A 17,607-nucleotide genomic window follows, 5' to 3' on the forward strand; every position below is an offset into this window, starting at 1 on the left:
GAATCTAATCTTTGGGTATTTCTTGTCTGACTTTAAATTGGCTTTGGGAATGATATGGCAGTCCTCAGATCATCCAGAATATGACAGCGTGAGTGTAGATTCAAGGATAACAAGCGAAACCGGGCCATACCTTATCTAAGCCCCACATCCTTTTTATAGCAACAAGCATATTGCCAAGTAAACCGGTGGGTGAAAGTCCAAAATTTATTGTTCGACTCAAGGGCAGAGGTGTTGTTAAGAGCATCGATGCTCTGAATGTTTTTCTTGGAATGATGTAGAAAGCACGCTTTTCAAGTCTGAGACCAAGTCATTTGGGTCTGTCTGGAAACGTCACCCTCTTAGCCAACTCAGAGGAATGTGAATAAATTGTTAATGGCTTCTAGTTGCGCTGGTCTAGAAAGAGGTCGTAACTTGGACTACGAGCTGAGAACTGAACTTTTCCAGGTGATGGTAGTCGCGGAACATACCACAGAAATGACAACCAAGGTGTCAAGGAAAATTGAAACTTATCTGTAGCCACAATGATGTCATTGAATTCAGAGGGAAAATGTGTTGCAATTTGATTTGGAATGGGAAAGTGTGGTGACATGGACTATTTTTAAATGTAAATCACTTTTCAGCTTAAAACCTTTTCCAGTAAAAGATGTTTTCCAGGGCTGAAGTACACAGATTTATGAAATGCACTTTAAAAGAGTAAAGCTGTAATTGCACGGATGTCGTTATTATAAAGGTTTAGTTACTACACCTTGCCTCTATAAGGCTGAAAGTGCCTCTAGTCACAAAATCTCATAGTGTTGTTACTGGTCAGTTATTGATCTACACTGGAATTGGTCCTTAACTTTCATAATTTTACTTTCTAACAGTTCCGTCAGGGTTCTGCCTCTTAGGGGCTAGGCTTACTCACCAATTTTACGGCCTTCCACAGAGCCTGGGTTCTAATCCCGGCTCTTCCACTTTTCTGCTCTATGACCCAGAGCAAGTGACTTAACTTCTCTGTGCCAACTACCTCATCTGTAAACTGGGGACTAAAATTGAGGCCCGTGTGGGACGCAGACAGTGTTCAACTTGATTAGCTTGTATCTACTCCAGCGCTTAGTACAGTGTCTAGCGTGAAGTAAGCACTTAAATACCAGGAGAAAAAGGCCTGCTAGAGCTGCTGTTCGTATTGTCTTTAGCCCTTGTTGAGGAAGGGTGAGCCTTGGGCCCGAGAACCTGGGTGGAAGAATTGATTATATAAAGCACTAGTAGTTTGAACAGTGGTACTTGGCCACTCTCCCATCCCTGCTAATCTGATCCCAGGTGAGATAGTGGATGCAATATCATGCAAAAATGATACAAAATCCATTTCAGTCAAAGGGACCACAGCTTCACCCCAATGCTATGCCGTAGTACCACAGACCTGGAGGCAGGTAGCAGTCACTGGCTTCTCGACCACCCATCTTAACCATTCACTTTCAAGATTCCTGCTGAGCCTGTCTACTCCATGAACTGTCCTGGTCATCTTTGGTCAGAAACTCTCACTAGTGATGGCATGGCCCCAGCAGGCATTCCTATGTACCTCTGGAGGTCTCACATGGTGGTAAGAGGTGGTGGGGTAGGGGAGGGGAATGCAGAATAATAATAATACATTCTGTGTTGTACCTCTACCTTCCTATTTAGACATTTTACTTCTATCTAATGACCGACCCTATGCCCCTGTCACCGAGCCCGACCTAGAAGCCGCGGTTACCGTGGCTTTAATGATTAAATATGCTCAGAAACACCTCCGCAAACCCATTTTGTCTCCTTCTCCTGAATGCTGGAATGGTCCTCCATCCTTGCTCTCCCCGTCCCTCTGGGCCTGTTCAATTCAGTCAATTTGCAAGTGATTAAAAGTGATTAGTTGCCTTTCACACTTATGAAGGGCTTAAGCCCACATTAAAATTCTAAATGGTGGGAATTGTAGCAGGGCACCAATACAAGAATTCTCACCCTGAGAGCAATGTGAAAACATCAGAGGCTGTCCTCAGGGTAAGAATACTTGTGTGGAGTGAAGCACTTTCAATACCCTAAGGAGTTGTAAAGTAATATTGTCTGGAACGCCAGTCCCAGGAAAGTAGTTTGTTGGAATTAACAAATCTATTTGAGAGTAAAGTGTTGATTTAGTTAAGACAGTAAACATAATTCATTCATCCTTTTTCCTTCTATTGATTCAGAAGAAGAGTTTGCCTGTCAATCAGAGTTTCACTGGCCAGAGGGGCAAAAAAGCTCTAATCCAGTTGCATGAGAAATATGCCAAATGACCCTTTAACCTTGGCGTTAGCATGCCTTTGCTTCATTTTCCCATGCATACATAGTGTTGATTTTACAAAGGAATAGAGTAGTAGAAAAATACAAACCAAAATCAACTTAGTTCTCCATCTCTTATTTCTGAAAACAGTACTGAGATAATGAACAAGATTATCTCCTATTCAGGAGGGGTGAAACTTCATCTTTGTGGGACTTCATGAGGAGGAAGTTGGTTTAAAATGCTTTCAAATCACCACTCTACCTCACCTAACTAAATTTGTATCCGTTTCATATTATAGAGGAATCAAACTAGTTTTTACAGCAAGTTTACAAATGGCATTGATTACATATCCAGTTCAAAGCTCCAAACTGATGACTCTTATAACTCATCTCCATACCAAACGCCGTTTCTTTTATGGCTTTCATCAGTCAATCATATTTATTGAGCACTTACTGTGTGCAGAGTACTGTACTAAGCGCTCAGGAGAGAAGAGTGTATAAAGTGTATGAGCAGCAGCGTGGCTCAGTGGAAAGAGCCCGGGCTTTGGAGTCAGAGGTCATGAGTTCGAATCCCAGTTCTGCCACTTGTCAGCTGTGTGACTGTGGGCAAGTCACTTGACTTCTCTGGGCCTCAGTTACCTCATCTGTAAAATGGGGATGAAGGCTGTGAGCCCCACGTGGGACAACCTGATTCCCCTCTGCCTACCCCAGCGCTTAGAACAGTGCTCTGCACATAGTAAGCGCTTAACAAATACCAACATTATTATTATTATTATTAAAGTTGGTAGACACGGTCCCTGCCCACGAGGAGCTTGACATTTTTCTGTCTCCTAGAAGCTCACACTTGTTCAAATTTGAATTCGCCAAAGGAAGTTATTCTATTAGCCACAACTGTAAAATTAGTAGTAGCAATTAGCCATTTCTTCTTTCTCCTCTCTGTAAATTACTTCAGCATTTGTAATTACTCAGCCTCCTTGCTGACCTCCCTTCCTCCTGTCTCTCCATGCTTCACAGTGCTCCCCGGATCATTATTCTAAAAAAAGTCCAGTTTATGTCTCAAGAATCTCCAGCGATTACCCATCAAACAGCAACTCCTCACCATTGGCTTTTAAACACTCCATCATCTCACCCCCTCCTACCTTACTTACATCTTTGATTTCCCAGTAAAAACCGGCACACTCACCTCTCTCCTTCACATCAACTTACTCACTGTACCTTGATCTTTTCTACTTGCTGCTGATCTCTCGTTCCTATCCTGACTCTGGCCTTGAACTCCCTCTCCTCTTCATAGTCTCACAAGACCATTATTCTCCCAGCCTTCAAAGCCTTATAAAAATCACATCTCCTCCAAGAGGCCTTCCCCCACTAGCTCTCATTTCCCCCACTGCCTCTCCCTTCTGTGCCACCCCTGAATTTGGATTTGCACCCTTTAAGCACTTGTTATTTACCCCACCCTCAGCCCCAAAGCACTCCGTAATTTAATGTCTGTCTTCCCCTTTAGACTGTAAGTGTCTTGTGGAAAAGGGACATGTCTTCCCACTCTGTCATATTGTACTCTCCAAAACGCTTAGTACAGAGCTCTGAATATAGTTAGTGCTCAGTAAATACCATTAATTGATTGATCAGTTGTAAACTCTTGGAGAGCAGGGACCCTGTCAACTTTTTCTTATTACAGAAGTTGCTCAATAAACACTGTTGATGGATTTGCACTGAAAAATTTCAGGAATTGCTGTATATCAGCTTTTCTATCTTTCTCTTAACTGAGTTAACAGTTCCAGAGGAGCCAAACAATTCTAATACGATGGAAAGCTAACACTGCTATCAGCAGAGGAGAGCAACTTTCTTGCTCAAGTAAACTGAGATTGTGTGGTGACTTTACTGTTGTCCGTCCATAAAATGTGAAGTACTATATTAAGTAAGGTTTATTCCTCCTTAATTATCACTATATTGGGGTCACCCTGGGTTCTTTCCCAATCCTTCCTTCACTCTAGGGGTTCACGTAATTACTAAACTCGGGGATTTCAGTTCCAACATCAACCCTAGTGGGGAAGACAGATACACAGGAAAAAAAAATACATTTTGGACAATATATTACAGACCATGGGAGCATTTAAAATTCAACACTCAAAAGTCAAGGGGCAAAATAGGTTGATAAAAATGTATTGGAGGAGGCGGTCCTGAGGTTCCTTATCACTCCAGGCCACGGTTTCTTGGCTCGAAACTGCCTGAGTTTACTCTAGGATTTTACCAGTTCTTTTGGACAGTTACCCGTTGGAGGGGTTCGTATAATGCTCTGCACACAGGGAATGCCCAATAAATGCCATTGATTGAGTCAGCGAGAAGGGTAATCTTAAGGGGAACTTTGTAATGTCAGGACCCTCTAGAGTGTGGCTGAGAAGCAAACACCATTAACAACCACCAGCTAGGATCATTCTAGTACTTAGTATGGTGCTGTGCAAACAGTAAGAACTCAATAATAATAATAATTAATAATCATGGTATTTGTTAAGCGCTTATTATGTGCCAGAATCTGGAAGCATTTTTTACTATCTACCAAAAAAGTAACTCATATCATAATTTAGTTATTGTTCTGAGAATCCCAAAGTCTTTCTCCAGAAATAAGCCAATCAGTCGGTATCTACGGGGCACCTATTGTATGCGGAACATTGGAGTGGATTCATGAAATTTAAAAGAGGCATGGGGTCCATTTCCAAGTAATTGTGCTATCTTTGATTTGATAATTAATCTTTTAGTTAAATGATGAAGCAGAATCCATCAGCTTCCCCCGGTAGTACAATAAAGTTCATTCCAAGGCTTAGTGAGATGGGAATAAGTCTTTTTGGGTGGACTATAGCCATATTGAAATGAGATCCCCTGAATTTAAGGATGTCCCCATTTCACTATGACCAGGGCAAGTGCAGTTTATTCCCACAAAGCACGTATCCTCTACAGACAGTGCTGTAATGATTTATATCTTTTTCCCACTAGGGAATGCTCATCACAGTGTCCCAGCCACTCAGCAACATCTGGCCAATGTTGAGGTGCTACAGAAATAGTCCTGCTTATGAATAGACTAGAAAACTCCTGTGGGGCAAATAAGATTATATCAGATGAAAAGAATTAAAACAATTGAGTCTGGAAAGGACTGTTGTCTGGTGGTGAGAACATGGGACTCAGTCAGACTGTGGGTTCCATTTCCAGCTTCTCCACTGACTCACCATGTAAACCTGAGCCTCAATTTCCACTGGTAAAAGAGAAGGGGCTTTTTTGAGCCTTGGGGCTAGGGACTTGTTCGATTTGTTTGTAATTCTTTGAGATTGAAAGAACTTTATTTCACAACAATATGTTTTCCAGTCTACTAGTTTGGGTGTGACTCTTCCCTGAATCACAGCATATGATGATTAGGGAAGAACGGACCCTTGAGAGCAGGGATCATTCATGTCTACCAACTGTATTGTACTCTCCCAAGCACTTAGTTCAGTGCTCTTCAGGACATAAATGCTCAGTTCAATGCTCTGCACAGAGTAAGCCCTCCATAAATACCATGGATTGATTGATTAACAGTTCGACACATTCCTCTTGACATTGAGCAGAATCATCTGACCATTGGATTTAAAGCAGTCCATCAACCCTTACCCTCTTATCAGCTCCCTTTGCCCACCATATCCCAGCCTCCACTTCTCATTCCTCTCAAATGAGTCTCCTCGCTGTTCCTCATTTTCATTTTCCAGCCCCTGGCCTCTTACTCAAGCCCTTTCTCTTTCCTGGCACTCCCTCTTCAAATCCACCGGAACACAGCTCTCCCTATATTCAAAGCCCTTCTGGAATCCTACCTCCTCCAGGAAGCATTGCTGGATTAATTTTTCTTCTCCCCAGGTCAAATCCTCCAGATTACCACCTCCGCACTTATGTACCTTCAGCTACCAGTAATATCTTTGTAGGCATCCATTTACCTACTCTTTTATCCCCTTATCTGTAAATTCTGTAGGTGGCTGATGGATTTATATGAATCAGGGCCCTGGAAACTGATCGGAGAAGATTTTAGATGCCCTAATCAGTAGCTTTAAGCAGTGTTCAAAGTTTCACCAAACTCAACATTGATGATTCCTCACGAGTCCCCTCTTTCCCCCCGAATAAAATGCTTAATTTAATTTCCACCCAGCCGGTTCCTCCTAAGGGTAAATTAGTCATTTTGGAAAGAGTATTACTTTTGGAATCACCAGGGAACAATTTGGTGCACTAGAACAATGTGCAGTTTACAAAAGGATATCCTTTCTGCCCTGAAAGAGTTTATGCACCTTCAATCTTTCCAGAGTGGGGGACTCCTTCTAGGAGGATACTTACTGGTATAGATAGCACTGACCACTAAAGCAGGCAGATAAGTGGTTTCTACAGAGTACCTTCTAATATCGAGAGATAACAGAGCTCCAAATCCCCTTTCTGTCTTTTGCCTAACTGGCAATAGATATTTAAATAGGCAGTGATCTAAAGAAGCTGTCAGTCTGGGTGACTGTGTCTTTTCAGCGTGGCTCAGTGGAAAGAGCCCGAGCTTGGGAGTCAGAGGTCATGGGTTCGAATCCCGGGTCTGCCACTTGTTAGCTGTGTGACTGTGGGCAAGTCACTTAACTTCTCTGGGCCTCAGTTATCTCATCTGTAAAATGGGGATGAAGACTGTGAGCCTCACGTGGGACAACCTGATTACCCTGTATCTACCCCAGCGCTTAGAACAGTGCTCTGCACATAGTAAGCACTTAATGAATACCAACATTATTATTATTATTTTAACTGCTGTTATCCAGAACCAAGACCTTCCTTGCCGAGGGAAAGAAGGAGTCCAGCTAATGGGGAGAAAAAATTGGAATCGCTCCCATGGAAGTTGTGGTCATTTCTTTAAGCATTTTGTTCTTGCAGAGGGCTACATAAATGTTAAATAATCATTATTGTTTATTCAGAAATGAAGCAGCCTGGTCCGGTATAATGAGCAAAGGTCTGGAAGTCCAGCTCTGCCACTTGCTTGCCTCCTGACTTTGGTAAAATCACTTAACTTCTCTGTGCCTTAGTTTTCTCATCTGTAAAATGGGGTTCATACTTGCTCTCCCTCCTAATTAGACTGTGAGCCTCATGTGTACAGAGACTTTGTCTGACCTGATTAATTTGTATCTACCCCAGCACTCAGTACAGTGCTTGGCCCAGAATAGGAGCTTAACAAATACCACCATTATTATTAAAATAAAGCATATCATTATCAGTCCATCAATCAGCGGTATTTATTGAGCTCTTGCTGTATGTGGAGCGGTGTACCAAGCGCTTGGGAGAGAGCAGTACAGTAGTGTTGAAAGACATGTTCCTTGAGCTTACAGTCTTGAGGGGAAGACAAACTTTAAAATAAATTATTGGTAGGAAAAATGAGCACGTACAGGGGAGCTGGGGTGAATATCCAGTGCTTTAAGGGGGTCCAGATCCTACAGCGTAGATGATGCAAAAGGGGGGGTGGCGAATGGGAATTGAGGGCCCTGTCAGGGAAGACCTTGCCATTGGGCTTAGAGCACTCACTCAGCTCGCCCATTCCTGTCGTACCTCACGGATTTCTTACTGCAACCCAACCCGCTCACCTCGCTCCTCTAATGCCAACAACCTATTCACTGTAACTCAAATTAGTCTGTCTCTCCACCGATTGACCTCTCCACCGATTGACCATATCCTGCCCCTGGTCTGGAAATTCCTCCGCCTTTGTATCCAACAGACCACCACTCTGCCAACCCTTAAAACCTTATTAAAATAACGTCTCCTCTAAGGAGCCTTCCCCAACTAAGCCTTCATTTCCCATACTCCCTCTCCCTTCTTGGTCACCCTTGGATTTGTACCCTTTATTCACTCCCCCTCACCCTCAGCCCCACAGTGCTTTTCTAGTTATGGTAATTTAATGTCTGTCTCCGCTTGTGACATTTCTGCCAACTCTGTTAGAGCGTGCTCTCCCAACTGCTTGGTACAGTAAGTGCTCAGTAATTACGATGGATTGACTAGTTCCATCCAAGGCAGCACCAACCCCTGCTTCTCTCTATTTCTCTTGAACCTGGTTAAAAGTTCAAGAGTTAAACTGATATAGAATCACTGTTTCAAAAGAGAAAATTTTAAAAATACATAACTTTGTCAGCCATACTGCTTTTTCCTAAATGTGATTTCCTTCTTACTCAGTGCAAGGAATCAGAGTGTTCAGTTGTGTTGCCTTTTTGTTGTGTTGCCCTTTTATCTCTTCAGAATCATTTCCTCTTCCAGCAAATTTTAGTTTTCCTGTTGACCCACCATGAAGTGGGGGAGGGGAAAGGAAAAGATATGATTTGTTTTTGAGAACTGAACTATCTGTAAAATGACTTCCTTTTGTTTGGTACAAAAGTTTAGATTTCAAACACCAAGTTTAGGGATCTGTGCCCTGGAGGAAGGAACTGTGTCATCCTTCACTCATCCTGTACCCACAAGCTGACAGCTGCTCAGAGAATTTTCTCCTATCACTTCTGGCATTGCTTTCACTGCTCCTCTTCCTGAAGTTCATCATTCATGTCACTGGTTTCCCGACGCACACTGAGTCGGGTTTTAGCGGTATGAACCCTTTTTAAAGTTACAGATGAGGACTGCAAATGTTTGTGTGAACATCTGTGACTGGTTTTAGAACTATAGGGAAATGCAAGGTTTAACCAATAAAGCCTCTTCGATGGGCTGTTTACCCAGGGATCCTTCACGTCCCACCCGAAATTGAACTGCGGCGATAAGCCGTTTTCCAAATGTTGTCAGTAACTCTTTTGTTTGCTCACCACATTTCATGGAGTCTGGAAGAACAGCATGAATTACATGCTAATTCAGATTATCTGCAGGTTGGGGGGCCAGGGAGCATGGATCCTTGAAAATTAAGAATAATCTCCATATGGATTTTAGCCAGTAGTTTGAGCATCTTCCCCTTCCAAATAACTGCGTACCAGAAGTTTTTTTTTAATGGTATTTAAGTATTTTCTATGTGCCAGGCACTCTTCTAAGCACTAGGGTAGATATAATCATGTCGGAAACAGTCCACATCCCACGTGAACTTCATAGTATTAATCTTCATTTTACAGATGGAGGTAACAGGCACAGAGAAATTAGGTGGTAATAATAATAATTTTATGGTATTTGTTAAGCGCTTACTATGTGCCAAGCACTGTTCTAAGCATTGGGATGGATATAGGGTAATCCCACATGGGGCTCACATTTTAATCCCCATTTTACAGATGAGGTAACAGAGGCACAGAGAAGTTAAGTAATTTGACCTGAAGAAATATATCAGAGCTTTTAGAATAATCAATTTAAACAATGTGGCATTAATTGCTAGGTACAATTAAGATGGTGACTTGACCTGAACAAAAAGTTTATGCTGAATGTGAGGCTGCTTGACATTTTCATGGGGTTAATGCATTTTCACTCAGTCGAACCCCCAGTGTAAAATCACATTTTGTGGCATGGTGATTCATTTCATCTCTTGTTTTTAGAGTGTTTGCAAACTGCTTCAGCTTTCAAACGTGTTCTAGTCCAAATAAAGGCGTTTCAAGAAGTTTGAGGATAAAATTCTGTGATTTCTTCAGAAAATTAAAAATTCCAAAGAAGCTTCCAAGCTACCCATCAAGTGCCATTCTAAGTTAGTTTAGACTTGCCAAGTCAACCACGATTTGTTCTTATTAAGAAAGATAATGTAAAGTTTTTTTTACAAAACATGACTTATTGATCCCTCATTGCATTCTCAATTTTCATTTTTTCCCATTGATCCCGACTATCTTGATGTGCTGCTCCTGTTGACTCTGTCCTTAATATGAGAGATTAATTCACTATGAAAATTTGTTCTTCTTTAATTCCATGGTTGTCTCCAACAAAACACAACCACTTATAACCTCCGTAAGACTCATTTTCTAGAAGGTGTTTTCTGGAAGAATTACCCTGATCCAGCAAGCAATTTCATGCTTGACTACTGTTGTTAGTCTTGAACAATAATTTGCTGATATCGAGATAAATTATCTCAGTTATTTTCCAGAAGTAGACCTCTCAGCTATTCCCCAATGTCAAGTTCCCCTACAATCCTTGTCAAAGTTCAACATTTACCTTCTTTCCCTTGAGAAGACTGGATGGAATCTGTGGGGCAACTCTATTACATTAAGGAATGGCTTTGAAATGGCAGAAGATATTCATGACTGAATGGTTCCTCAACTCCCTTCCAGCCCCCTGGAGATTCGGTCTTCAGGGTTTCCCACTAAATATTCATGGCCAAAACCAAGATTATGGAAGGACTTCAAACAGTAGTTGTTTACTGAGCACCTTTTGTATGCAGTGCTTTCTTTTAAGTGGTTGGGAGCAGGCAATAGAGATAAACGGTATAACTTCCGTCCTCAAGGGTTCAATATATACATCATATTTCTCCCCACTTACCCAGCACTCCTCCTTGTTTCTTGAGTGGAAAGGAAAAGAGAATTCCCTAGCTTATTTTTTTTTTTGCCATTTTAACGATATATTTTCCAATTTGGAAGCCATACAGATGATAAACTCATAGTATCCCTTACAGATTCTTGTTCTGGACTCATCCCCTTGATTTTTCTTTGTCCCCCTCTGCTTAGCCTTCCTCTTTTTGGCAATTTCTGATTTATTTTTCACTTATCCCTGGGTAGGACAAAAGTGGGGAGAGTGGAGAAGCTGAGAAGGAGGGGCGAGAGGTGTGTTTTCCTTCCCTGGCCCTGCTCCTTCCTCTGCTTCAGAGAACCACTTTGAGAATCCCTCCCTGAATCCCAAATGGCTATATAGTGATGAGGGGCATGACCAGAAAGAGGGAAGTGCAAAATTGCCTTGTAATGCTGAGGAGAAAATTAATCTAGTCTATCACTACTGTTGCACTTCATTTTCCTCTGTGCTCTTTCCTTCTCTTTTGGGTTTTCTAAAGGAGATTTTTTTTTCCTCCTTCTTTCGCAGGCTGGCTGTACTCTATAGACAAACCAGGGAACTATTCAACAAGCGGTGTCTCTTTTCTCTTTCCAACTTCCTCTTGGTTTATAATTGACCTACGTCTTTGCCCCTTCCTTTGGTTTCGGCCACCAAACTATCCAGGAGTGTTCTCCCCACCCCCACCCCATACTTTTTTAAGCACTGCCCCTTTCTTCAATCCACAAAACAAATCCTTTCCCTTTCTGCTTTCTGCTTCAATATTCCCTTGACCCATATCCTATCTACTTTCCTCCAAAAAGTAATCCTCCATCTCTTAATCGTATCAGTGGGTAATAGAGATGTTAGATTTGCTTTCTGGCTCACCACTTCCTCTAAGGTGACTGAAAATTGACCACCCCTTCTAGGGTGGATTTGGAATCTAGGAACAGGAACTTGGAACAGGAACTTCAGAGGGAAGGAACCGGCAGTGCCAGCAAGCATAGGCACTCCTCCAGGACGCTTCCCAAACCTAGAAAGCTGAGCACGGAATGAAAATGAAAGTATCTGAATCTGTATTTCTTCCATGGCATTTCCTTATAATGCTAAATTCATATATTGCCCCAGGCAGGATTTTTTTTCTTTTCCGGAAGGAATGCACCAGAACAGCAGAGTGAACAATTTCATTTTACAGAGGCTTAATGAATGACAAAAAGATATAACTATAAGGAAGGGGGGTACAACAGTCCAGAATAAAGGGACAGAGTGATAGAGCAATACTTTAAGCTAAGGAAAAAGAATTTTGAAGAGCCACTCTGCCCTTACTACCACAAAACAGATATTTAGAGGCTCCCAACTCCACTTTCCAGGACCAACATTATTGATAATCTCATCTAGCTCTTTTCTACTACTTGCACAGGCACGTTTGAGCCTTAGAGTCAGTAGTTTCTAAACGTTTTTGTTGAAAAACAAAATTGTTGGTTGGAAGTCAAATCCACTTGGAGCCCTCGATAATATTTTGAGCTGATAGTTTTCCATCTCTTACCAATCAAATCATTCTTCAGTGATGCTAATGAGGAACAAAACTCACGGGCATGAGTTTGATCCTTTCGACTATCTAACATCTCTCTGTGAAGGTGTTATTGAGGAGCCTTACTGGCCAAGGGGCTGGTAGCAGATCAGAAGAGAAGATATGCATGGCATGAACAAGAGCTCCCAGTGGAGACAAGGCTCCCAGTGGAAAGCTCAGTGATTTAAGCTTTAAATGCTCAATTATATTGACATTAAACTGAACAATGAATGTTGGCCTGTATACATAAATAGACCTGTATACACGATCAAAGGACAACTCTGCAATATATATGTACACACCCACACCATTATTTTTAATTTTCAAAGACAATCTAATGATAGTGAGATTCTGTCCATGCATATATTTGAGGCTGAAAAGATTGGTGCATGATTGCATTTACTACAGTGCTCTGCACCCTCTGAGCTCTCAGTAAATACCACTGATTGATTGACAAGACACCCTACCATTATCCTTTGCTTCACTGATGTGTCTATCACTTGCCATGCCAGTGACAGCTTTCAAATCCACCCGTTGGTATTCCGATGTCCTCAGAGCCCCTGCCCTAGGGGAGAACTCTTTTACATAGTATAGCCTCAAATCACAAAGGTTATTCTTCATTCTACTTCACCTTCCATCTCTTTCTTAGTCTCCCAGAGCTTAGCAACCTATTCCTATCTCCTAATTTTTCAGAACAGAAACCTAAGCACCCACATTTGGTTTATCACATTGTAAGCAATGGCAATCTGGTTATCCACATTCCAGAATGAGAATTGGTAAGGGTTTGAGCAGAGTATGCTGATGGAGGTGAAATTGTTTGTGTCTTAATTTTGAGTGTGCTTTTCATTATGTAAGCATTATTTCGGCTAAGAATTGCATTCTTCATTGTTTCCAGAAAGTGACAATTAAACCTATCTGTTGGTTCCCACTCTAATTAGGTGATTCGAAAGGGCTGGTTAACCATCAACAACATTGGCATCATGAAAGGAGGATCCAAGGAGTACTGGTTTGTTCTAACTGCTGAGAGCTTATCCTGGTATAAAGATGATGAGGTAAGGAATATAGTTTCTGAAGTCATTTATATACTTACTTTTGGATTTCTAAAATTGTTACCTTCATTAAAAAGCCCTATGCGATATTAAAATTAAAACAAGTTTAATACTAGATATATACACAGGGTCACATGACCTAACTTTGCATTTCCAGCCTATCAGCAGGTCGAGCACCGTTTGGGAACAGGTGAGTGGACACTCTGAGCACACAGCTCCTCTTCAAGATCTCCCTTTATGCGTGTATGCGTCAGAGAGGGAGTGAGATGGATACTGAGAGTGTCAGCAGAGGCAACCCCCCTTAGGGTGAGAATCTCTGCCTGAAGTACATTTAAGTCCGGTTCCAATAGAGAATACAAGATGGGGGGAAGGAAAGCTATTTTTCCTCTGTGGTTCTGGGAGAGTGCCTGGAGAAGTCGGGAGAAGGGACGGGAGATGCCAGAAAAGAATAACATCCACTGTGTGTAAGTGCTTTGAGTGCCTAATAACATGTCAGAGAGCACAAATGATGGTGGTTTTACTGACTTCTTGGTTTCAGATTTGATCCCTTTCCTGCTTTTGACTGTTTCCTCATTTAAGGCAAACGGTCACCAAGAAATGATGGACTACCATTTATTCAAAGCAGTAGCAGTTAAAGTGCTCCAGCTCTGCTTCTGCTCAGGTTTCAGTAGATTTGGCCAGACTGAACAGTGTATGATGCTGATTATGCAGGCTGAATGAATCAGCTAAGAATGTTCACCCATGGTGAAATTAGTGTGTGAGTGAGTCTACATTTTTCTCCTATTTAAATCTATGGGAGATGAGCTTCGATGTTGAAAAGTTCACACTTTTGGCCTGATAAACTTACAGGGCCCTGCTAATGTAACACTTGAATGCTGTGCAATGAGGAACCACTCTGTCTTTGTTGCTGCTGCTGCTACTAAATAAGCTTGTTGCTTCCACTAAGGAAAATAACCCCTATTTTAAAGGGAGCTTAAGGAAATGTTTATGAAGTTGGATTACTTCAGAGCTGTCAATGAAAAACATTGCAGATAATCCAAGATTTAGTTTCTAGGCTATTTTGGGGGAGGGCTCTTTTTGTTTTGTTTTGCTTTCATTTTTGGAGTGCTAAGTATAAACTCTGGCTTCCTATCGATTCTTTGGACTTACCAGAAATAGCTTACAGAATTTAGGAAACAATGTGATGTAGCTGTAACTATAAAACTAACTGAATGGTTCCACTGGGGGAAAAAAAGAAAACACAAAATCCTCTGGAATGTTTCAAGGCAAACACGTTCTACACATTCCTGTGAATGGTCCACGTATGCAGTTATACATTCATTCATAGGTCGCATTTTTTAAAAGCTGAAAGTGACCAAGCTTTTGTAAAATGTCTACCAACTAATACTTTTTTATGAAATGAAACAAAAGGAAATGAGATAGGTGACCAGAATTCTTGCTATTATTTTCTTGCAGATGTAGTTCAGGAACAGGCTTTCAGGGAATTTCGTTCCAAGAATAGGAGGAGAAAAAAGGCAGGAAAGAGAAGGGCTGAGGCAGAGTGGGAGAGAGCATGTTTTAAAACATCTCAGGTTCTAGTGCTTCGCCTAGATAGAAAGTAACACGGTGTGTTAGCTTTGTGTCTGTGTGTAATAGGCAGCAAAAATCTGTATTACTCTGAGTAGTAGCAAGCATTTAGTTTGAGTAATATGAGCTTGTTGTTATATACTAGTTACTCCTAGCATACTCTAGCCAGGGAGCAGCACCCAAAATGGATATAGCTACATGGAAAGTACTGAGGACAAGTATGTATCTGATAAACAACTTAAATATAGAAAAGAGATGCAGCAGTGAATAAGTTTCATCATTATCATCATAGTGATAAGAAGTTGCATGACTTCCCCAAGGTCACCCAAAGGGAAAGTGGTGGATTCTTGAGATTAGAACCCAGGTCCTCTGACTCTCAAACCTCTGACCTGTCCACTCTGTCACGCTGCTTCTCTACAGTCTTAATTGTTCATCTTAGTAACTATTTTTAGAATTCCTTCTGGGCTTATCCACCTCATGGAATGCTGCAGGTGGCTTCTCAGTCAGAGATCTTCACCACCGATGACCCAAACCTAGCAGGTAGACTGAGATGAAAACCTAGGTCCCCAAGAACATTTTTCATTCCACCAGAAGCAGTGTGGCCTAGCCAGGGCCTGAGCGTCAAAGGACCTGGATTCTAATCCTGGCTCTGCCGCTTGTCTGCTGTGTGACCTTGTGCAAGTCATCTAACTTCTCTGTGCCTCAGTTCTCTCATCTCCAAAATTGAGATTCAATACCTGTTCTCTCCCCTACTTAGACTGTAAGCCCCATGTGGACCTGATTATTTTGTATATATGTATACCCCAGAGCTTAGTAGTGCTCGGCACATAGTAAGCTCTTAACAAATACCACAGTAGTAGTTGTTGTTGTTGTTGTTATTTTTACCACCAGACCAATAATCAGGGCACTTTGAAGAAATGAGTTACTTTGGTATCCCAAAGGGCAGTATAGCTGTATTTGTATTGTTCATACTCCCACATGGCCTGATTGAACCAGGGAAAAGTCTATGTTCATGAATTCTGCGTCCCTGATTTCTGCCGCAGCCTGGTTTATTTTCATCTCAGCGTGGCTCAGTGGAAAGAGCACGGGCTTTGGAGTCAGGGCTCATGAGTTCGAATCCCAGCTCTGCCACTTGTCGGCTGTGTGACTGTGGGCAAGTCACTTAACTTCTCTGTGCCTCAGTTCCCTCATCTGTAAAATGGGGATTAAGACTGTGAGCCCCACGTGGGACAACCTGATTCCCCTATGTCTACCCCAGTGCTTAGAACAGTGCTCGGCACATAGTAAGCGCTTAACAAATACCAACATTATTATTATTATTATTATCTCGATAACAATTTTGTGCATCTAATTGTTTTAAGTTGTGAGAATGGATATAGGCAATGGAATCACATTTTGGAACCTCCCTGTCATTCTTGCTTAAATTTTGTGCCCCTGGAGAATTTAACTGGGCTCCTCTTGCTGCTCTCCTCCTCTGGTATTAACATCTAAGACATCATTTAAAATGAAAATATAGCTTTGTGTTTTCTCCATTTGAGACTTGTCCCATTTTTATGAAAATTTCAGATAGAGATACAACATTTTTCTGTTTTACTTTAAAGATATATTTGTAACATGGTTATTTCAAAATTACCAAAATCAAAACACTGGAGTCACACTTCATCTACTTGAAACCAAGGATTTCAGCATTCAGCTGGCCAAAGTTTGTATTTAAGCACAGGTGAGTGAGGTAAAATAATGAGTTTTTCTGGAAACTCCTGCAGGAGCCAATTAAGTTAAATGACTAATTTGAAGATGACCAAGATTGTTGGGTCAGAACCATGTTGGGCTTGATCATTTGCATATTATGTCTTTCTTACCTGGGTGCACACTAGCCTGTGAGTTCCTTGTCGGCAGGAGAAGTGACTAGCAAGTACTCTCCCAAGTGCTTAATACAGTTCTGCACTGCATTGATTGACAGATTGCCCACACAAATCTCATTACTGTCCATGACTGTTGTTGAACTGAAAGAAGAGTGAACTTCATACTATGTTTTGTAACGTTAGCTTTATCTCTTAATTAAATGCAAATGTTGACCCTGCTTTGGTAAGAGGGCACAGTGATCCTTTCATGAAAATAGGAAGTGGTCAGTTTTATCCTCTTGCTTTTATTTTGCATCGCTGAAGTAATATTTAATATTGTTGAATCATGTTCAGCACACCCAAGCTTTTTTTCATCTAAGTAGTCCTTACTTAGACCAGATATAATCAGGTATAAGAAGAACACTTTTTTAGTAGAGAGGAGTAGTTAGTGCTCAATAAATGAATTGATTTATTGATAATACTGGGAAAGAGATTTGGGAGAGAAGTAACAGAGCGGGGAAAAATAGGACATTTTGTTCAAACGACTTGGGTCAATTCTACTGGACATTTCGACTGCAGTTAATCCAAATAAGATTTAGAAGCAAAACCCTTTCATATTTTCACAGCAGTAAGTCTCAACCTGAGCCTTTTAAATAGATTATTGCTCAAAGCAAGTTCTATCATGCTCTTAGTATCAAAAAGAAAGTTCAACTGAAGTCTTTGAGCCACTAAATAATCACACTGTGATTTTAATGTTTATAACCACTTTGTTAGTTCTTTAGATTATTAAAAAGTTGCATTACTACCGAGGTGGTAGGAGCATAAAAATAGGATTTTAGGTGACTGTTAACAAAATGTACAGCCTCATATTGCTATTTTTTAAAAA

The 17,607-nt window shown here is 41.2% G+C and overlaps 1 protein-coding gene across 7 annotated transcripts in view; it reads left to right on the top strand.

Annotated features, from left to right (window-relative positions):
- DNM3 (dynamin 3) overlaps nt 1–17,607 on the top strand; it is a 328,780-nt gene that overhangs the window by 122,434 nt on the left and 188,739 nt on the right. For all 7 annotated transcript variants that reach the window (XM_029081396.2, XM_029081391.2, XM_029081392.2 and 4 more), the window contains one exon: nt 13,204–13,317. In XM_029081396.2, coding sequence (XP_028937229.1) covers nt 13,204–13,317 — 114 coding nt within the window. The remainder of the gene's footprint in view (nt 1–13,203; nt 13,318–17,607) is intronic.

Source organism: Ornithorhynchus anatinus, chromosome 16, assembly GCF_004115215.2.
Source record: "Ornithorhynchus anatinus isolate Pmale09 chromosome 16, mOrnAna1.pri.v4, whole genome shotgun sequence".
NCBI classification, from domain to species: Eukaryota; Metazoa; Chordata; class Mammalia; order Monotremata; family Ornithorhynchidae; genus Ornithorhynchus; species Ornithorhynchus anatinus.